This window comes from Cavia porcellus, unplaced genomic scaffold (genome assembly GCF_034190915.1).
Source record: "Cavia porcellus strain 051 isolate PalLab524CR breed Dunkin Hartley unplaced genomic scaffold, mCavPor4.1 scaffold_9, whole genome shotgun sequence".
Classification (NCBI taxonomy): domain Eukaryota; kingdom Metazoa; phylum Chordata; class Mammalia; order Rodentia; family Caviidae; genus Cavia; species Cavia porcellus.
The window spans coordinates 15,795,269-15,803,013 of NW_026947492.1; the positions used below are offsets into that span (position 1 = coordinate 15,795,269).

A 7,745-nucleotide genomic window follows, 5' to 3' on the forward strand; every position below is an offset into this window, starting at 1 on the left:
TGTGGTACAACTCATTGCAGCTCTTGGAATCAGACAGAAGATACAGCAGGGGAACTGAATCACATGGGACATGGAACACTCCGCTGAAAGTGACTGAAAACAATCAGGGTTCAGGACACCTATCTGTGGGCTGCAGAATGAAAGCGACTTAGGCAGGGAGGGAGGCTCTTTCCTTCTGTGTGGGAGGAAAGGAAGACAGCGCTGAGGGCACAGCCAGCTGTGCTCCCTGTCTTCCAGGCAAGGGCCCAGGGGCTGCCTTCCACTTTTTACCTTGGTACTTGCTCTTTTCCTCTCTTGCAACCACCAGGAAAATATGTAGACAACAGATGATAAGACAGACAGACAGACAGACAGACAGACAGACAGATAGGGGTAACTGAATCCATGGGTAGGTGTATAATTTAAAGATAGCCCTGGATTAGAAATTGCAAAATAAAAAGGTACCAGAATTTTCAGGACATCAAACTTGCAAAGTTTTACCTGTACCTCTGTGTCTTAGTACTAAAAATTAGTATTGTCTAATTTGGATGTGGCTAGAGAATTACAGATTCTGAAGCTTAAAGTGAAGGTTACCAGAAACTCATCTGTGTTACGTTCATGATTTTTCAGTGAGTGAGGGACCTGCTAACTAAATGTTCTGCTCATTAGGAGCACAGAAACTTTTTCAGGCCAGTTTTTCTTTGTTGACCCACATGGTAAGAGATGTGACTAGGGAAAACATTAAATTTGTGCATTTGTGCTTTCCATACAGTAAGTGGAGACTTATTGGAATTAAATGATCTTAAATGAACGGAAGGAATTTAGATGCAGGCTTGTATGTTATGAAAATTGATCATTATGTAAATATCTTGATCATTATGTTCTTTACGCGCTACTAATCTAAATAGATATTGTGCATTTAACCATAAATTTCTTTTCACAGACAAATAAGAGTTGACTTGTCCATAAGAATGAGAAATCTCACTCCGGTGACCCAATTCATCCTGCTGGGCATCCCTGAGACAGGAGGTCTGGAGACCGCCCTCTTCTTCCTGTTCTCAGCGTTGTATCTATGCACCATCCTGGGAAATGTGCTCATTCTTACTGCCATCCTCTGCTCCTCTCGGCTTCACACTCCCATGTATTATTTCTTGGGAAACCTCTCCATCTTTGACCTGGGATTCTCTTCGTCTACTGTCCCCAAGATGTTGTCCTATCTTTCAGGGCACAGCCCAGGCATCTCTTTTCAGGGATGTGCTGCTCAGCTCTTCTTCTACCATTTCCTGGGTTGCACTGAAGGTTTTCTGTACACAGTGATGGCCTATGACCGCTTTGTCGCCATCTGTTATCCACTGAGATACACGGTCATCATGAACCACAGGGTGTGCTTTGTCTTGGCCACGGGGACCTGGATGAGTGGCTGTGTCCATGCCGCTATCCTAACCTCTCTCACCTTCAGACTGCCCTACTGTGGCTCCACCCAGGTGGGTTACTACTTCTGTGATATTCCTGCAGTGTTGCCTCTAGCTTGTGCAGACACATCTCTAGCTCAGAGGGTGAGTTTTACAAACGTTGGTCTTGTGTCTCTCATCTGTTTGTTCCTCATCTTTGTTTCCTACACTCGTATTGGAATCTCCATATCGAAAATCCGCTCAACAGAGGGCAGGCAAAGGGCGTTCTCCACCTGCAGCGCCCACCTCACTGCAATCCTCTGTGCATATGGGCCAGTCATTGTCATCTACCTTCAGCCCCACCCCAGCCCCTTGCTTGGTGCTGTAATTCAGATGCTGAATAATCTTGTAACTCCCATGCTGAACCCACTAATCTACAGCCTGCGGAATAAGGATGTAAAATCAGCTCTGAGGAAAGTTTTCCTCAAGAGAAGTCTTACTTTAGGAAATGAGTGAAATTATCTAAAGCTTGCTGGACAAAATTTGATTTTCCAAGTTTTAGAATGAGTTCTCATCTGAATCCTCTGAATTAATCTCCTCTTAATCTCATATGTCTGTTTCTATTACTCTATGTTCTACAATGTAATATAAATAAGACCGTTATTTAAAGCCATTGCATGAATTTTTATACTGAGTGAAATATTGCTTAGCACCACTGCCCTGCTGAAATATTTATATCCTACTTCTTTAGTCCTTGAAAAGTATTAAGAATCTCAGAGGCATGAGCGCTTGCCTTGCAAGCAGGCAGTCGTGAGTTCAATCCCTGGTACCAATAAAAACGAAAAAGAAAAAAAAAAGTATTAAGAATATATTTTAGTCTTTCATACTCTTAATTAAAAGTCTATTCGTATGTCTCTAGCACGTAGAGAGAATGAAAAAACAATTTCTGGAAAGATCAGCTTTATATCAAATGTTAGCATTCTGTATTCTTCCTTTTGTAATTTCTAATTTACTACCAATACGAAATAAAATTTAAACAAATTAAATAATGCTTAAGGTAAGATTTCCTAAATCTATAGTCTTAGGTGGATTTAACATTTTACCTAAATCCTAGTTTACAGGCTTTGTGGGCTCTAGTTATTTTCTAGACTTCTAGAAAGCTTTGAACCATGATAATTTATCATTAAAAATCAGAAAAATCAATTTCAGCTTTTTAAAATGTAGCCAAAGCAAATAAAAAATTAAAGTTGAATGGTTATTAATGTTTTTTTAAATAATAGCCATATTGACTTATTTCTATGTCTGTAAACAAAGTCCATGTTAGAGATTTTATTTAAATTTAAGCACCAATAGTAAGTTTTGCACTGCACAATTCTTTTTTAAAGTTTTATTTCATAGAATATACACAATTTTATAATTTTGCTTAATATATTTTTCACACTTTGGATTCCACCTACTTCATCAAAGTTGAACTTGGGAGAAAAGCACAGGTCTGTCCCTAGGTTTAGAAGTGAGAATTTTGTAGGGAGGGATCTCATTTTTCCAACTTGTTCCTTTACAGTTGTGCTTTGTATATGGAAAAGAACAGAGCTTACAATTGTTATTTGATGATAATTCTACTTAAGAATTTAGGGGAATATCATTCCCTAAATTAATAGGGCAGTTTCTTGTTGAAGAATCACACTTTTAGTGTGCTTGACTACCCTCCTGAGAACAAGTATAGATTAGTACAGTCAATTTTTATTTTTCCACTGTCTCTCTGTTAAAAAATCTGCAATATAGTAATTCACAGTGTTTCACAGTTGTTTGCCATTTTTGACCGTGAATGAAGCAGAGTCTTTGAAAGTTTTAAAATGCACTCAAGCTGTCAGCATCGTGCATACACTAAAAGCAAACAAATAGCACCATACATGTATTTTTCAAGCCCTGGAGCCTACTAATAGCATGTATATGTCAACTAGATATGTGGTAACTTTAGACAAGTACTCAAAGAGGCAGCCATATGCTTGTGAGTGTGACTGTTTTTCAGAGTAATAATCAGCCAGTCATATCCTGTTGCATTATTTTGCATCTGTGCTTTCTCTGCAAGCAGCCAAAGCCTAGGTCATAATTCCATGTTGAAAGTGGGCTGTATTCCAGCCTGCCCACAGTCACTCTTGATATCTGTCTGGTAGAGAACATACCTAGAGACGATTTTGTGAAACATATAGTGGAAATCTCGGTTCTGGTGGGCATAAGTGGTATTGACAACTGAATTGGCATTTGGCAGAATGGTTGTGTTCATTGCCCACTTGGGCTTATCCTTAGCTAGAGCTGGAAAAGAGTGACACAGTTGATAGCATGTATTGAAAGCTAGCACAGAGCAAACAAATCCCCATGATCATAGCCAGTAACTTGGCTGCGTGAATCTCCCGCTGGAGGGAGGTTTTTGAGGGGTGCATCAGCTCAGTACATTGAAGCTGCCTGCAGCCCACTATGAAGAGCTAGCTGTGGTCACCAGCGTTATGAGCAGCGAGGCTAGGACATACCCGAAGAAAGTGAAATACAATGTGTAGTTCATGGGGGCCACATTCCCAGAGAGATATTTCTCAAGGCAGCAGCTTTCATTTGTGGCTCTGTCCCAGGACTCTGTGCAGTTGTTGGTGGCACTGTCTTTACTGTTTCACCCAGAAATGGAGTCAATCCAATGCCAAAGGAAAGAACTCATAGGACACCAGTGATCTCTCTTGCTGAGCTCCAAGTGACCAAACTTTTATACCTTCTCACATCTGGGTACTTGCACGTCCCTGCACCACACCTCTGCTAGGAGTGTCTCTGCATGTAGAATTCTTAAAGAAAAGAATAGATAAGCTTCTTTTTTTCAAAAAAATCCAGATTTTTATGGTGTGTTTTACAGTGAACATATTCTCTTCCTTCTCTTCATAAGTTTGTTTCTTTTAAAATTTTGGATCCATTGAGTGTTCTTGATTTTTCTTGAATCCACATATTTCTTTTGGAAATCATCATAGAATCATTGCCCTGAAAGCCAAAATTAAATAATGGAGAAGATGCAAGGCTGACTTTTTCTTAGAAGTCGCCATCTCTTGCCGAAATCCAAATCCACCTATCTGTATTAATAAAGAAGAGTGGGGACACACTGGAATCCTCCACGTCAGTTAGGCAATATGCAGTTAACCTCTGACTCCTGAAGAAGACAGTTTGTTCTAGTGACAGTATTGTAACAGACAGGTCAAAAGAAGCTCTTCCCCCACAGGCTGTAGAAGATGTTTCAGGATCACCTTGTATTATGTTTTTACATTATCTATTATGTTCACCCTTTTGATTTGACCGACTCTGTCCTGTTATGTCACATTTGGTTTTACTCTCTTCCAAAAAAGTAATAAGAACCGTGGGAGCAATAAAACCCAAAATGTGTAATAGTCATTGTACAAAAGAGAGGAAAAGAAAGTGCTCTAAATGATATAACTGCATGTATATTTAAGTGTATAAGATAGAAAATGATATCACTGAGTTTTATTGGATCACTGAACAGAACTGTTTGCAGTATCATTGTTGGAATGTCCACTTTACAAGCTTTAATTTTGTGACTTGAACAATTATTTCTAAGATGACAATATGTAATCCATTAACTAGTGATTTCCTACTGTTTATTTTTTTCTGTAAATCTGTATAACTTGTACCCTTTCTCTGCTTTTTTTTTCTCCTTAAATAAAAAAAAAAAGAAGATGTTTTAGGAAGCTAGGAGCCTGATGGAGGAAACAGAGGAGAGTAAGTACCAGCACAACTGACTGATAATCATAGCTACTATTAACTAAGTATTTATTATGTTTCAAGTGCTATGTAGCAGAATGCACATTATTCTTAAACCTTCAGCCTATATCGAGGAATAGGCATTGTTTTTCTTTCTTTGCACCCCTGGAAATGTGAATTGTGTACCAGATGTCAGCAATTGGGAAAGAGAAGCTTAGAAATCTAACAAGAGATGTGTCCTTGTGGTGATTACTGATAAAATTAAATGTTGACTTGCTACTTAATGCAACCCATTAGACAGGTCGCATGTGATCCTTCTTTGCTGTGTATTCTTTGCCTAGAGGGTTGGTTGTCATGCCAAAGGAACTCTTACAGCACAACCCCAGAGACAGAACTGAAAGCCAAAGTTCTTGTTTTCTTTGCCCCTCCTCTTAAACACAAAGGCCATATCCCCTTTCCGTTCCTCTTTCGGAATCTCTTCTTTGGGCTTCCAGCTGGTAGGACTAGATGTCATTCTCTAGAGAACAGCTACAGTGGCCCCCTTTTCAGAGTCCAGAAGTAGCCCCACTAATACAAACAGCCCCACTAATTACACCAGGAAAATGGAAAACATGTTTAAATGCAAAGTACATAGAAAAATGCACCTGGAGACAAGTTTTGCCCTTGTGGTAATGTCCCCACCCTGGCTCAACCTTGGTCTGCACTGCCCACTTCTGGATATATTCTTCATTTTGGCCGGCATGCTATCTTTGCCTGTCATTAACTCATGATGCACCTCCTGATATCTGGACAATGCCGTTTATAGAGCTGGCGAGGAGACTTTCTCAAATACAAATGGGAAACATCTGTAATGATAAAAAAAATTGAGTTTAGAGACAAGGACTCAAAAGTGCAGTTAATAAATTAATATGCAAAGGTCAAAATATATGATGAAATATTTTTCCTTTATCAAAATTCATTGTACATATTCTATAATTTCAGATGTGATAAGTGCTTTAATTTATGGTAAAATCTCCAAAATTACAAAGTATTGTTTCATTTTTGAAAAGACAAAAATGAATTGCAGAAAACTGCCCAAGATCCTTTGCTTTTTAATGGTAAAGATTACATAAGAGCAGCAGTTTATCTGATCGCAAGACTCTACGTACAACCTGAGAAAAAGACAGAAAATATCACCAGTGACTTTGTGATTCTTTTCTGATATTTTATGTGCCCTGGCCAAACCATTCTTAGGCAGAGGTAGTGTTACTCTCGCTACATTCTTTTTTTCTCAAAGAGCTTTTTAGCCACAATTTGATATTCCAAATAGAACTGTCTATAAATTTAGACTGATAATACAGATACAATCACTTTTAGGAAGACAGAAACAGTTTGCATTGTAGATCTTCATCTAGAATTTGACCTATGTACCAGCTACTTTTGGCTGGGGCTAGTGTAAATCATCATTCTCAAGGTCTAATGATATCACCATGAGGGTTACTTCTCTGATTTTGTAGGGACAAAACCAAACTTTGAACTGGATTGACCTTACTGTGTTCATTCTCTCTCCATGCGTCAGTCTGCCAGCACATTTACACCACCACTTCTAAAATTTCAAGAAACCCTTTGAAATGTAGCCTATGCTGTAAAGTGCTTAAATAGTGACATCTTAGTTCACAGAAACTTTTGCTTGCAAACAATTTGGTTGACAAACAGAAGCACTTGGCAATGTTGTTTTTGCTTCAGATGATGCACAGGAGCATGGCCATCTTCCTCACACAAACAGAAACATGGACATTTTTCCAGAACCATACAACAAATTAAGTTCATAAACTCAGGCATTACTATCTATATATTATTTTAGAGTTTTCTATGTCCAAAACTAAAATAAAAGAGTTTTAATGATGGATAACTATATGCCTAGTACATCACTAGAATGCTTCATGTGAATGATAATAAAAACAATATGACAGTTGTATATACAGTATAAACACACAAACAAAAACATCACATTAATTTTCCAGCAGTCTTGGTGCAGGCTGCTGCCTCTGCAATCCCTATATCATGGTTTCCTCTTCAGATTTCAGTTTGGAGCATATTTCCTGACTGTCCCATCATCCCCCCAGGAATTCTAGCTGGTCACACAGACCAGGATTCTGGTAAATACTGACTGGTGTAAGCAGGAACAGAAGAGTGCATTAAGCAGATGGCTTTCTCTTGTTACACCTTATGCAACCCAGTGAATTTTCTTTCCTATCAATGACCATATTAATTAGAGTTTATAAGTTTGATAATACGATTAGAACCTCTGGGCTCGTGTTAGATAGCAATTGCTTTAGATGCAGAGTTGATAGCTAATTCCTGTTCTCCAGAATATAGCTGTTTGTGTATGTCATGGTAGATAGTAATACGTTTCTGTAGAATTAACAAGTAATGTCCTGGATCCTCTAATTAATTCACATGACTTGCTTTCCACCTTTTAGTCCTTTCTTGTCTTTATGTACCTAATTCCTTAGTTCAAACTTCATGGCCATTATTATAACTAGTTCTCCTCAAGTTTTCCCTCGATCCTATCTTCCTGCCCAATCTTTTAGTGAGTCTGACTGCCTGCTCCATTCTTGTACCTATCAAGGCAGAGGAAAATCA

General features: G+C 38.6%; 1 protein-coding gene across 1 annotated transcript; it reads left to right on the forward strand.

Annotated features, from left to right (window-relative positions):
• The first annotated feature begins 947 nt into the window (after positions 1-947).
• Positions 948-1,886, forward strand: LOC100715610 (putative olfactory receptor 10D4). The gene has a single exon (XM_003472622.3). The coding sequence runs from the start codon at positions 951-953 to the stop codon at positions 1,884-1,886; it is 936 nt and encodes a 311-aa protein (XP_003472670.2). The 5' UTR covers positions 948-950.
• Positions 1,887-7,745: the final 5,859 nt, after the last annotated feature.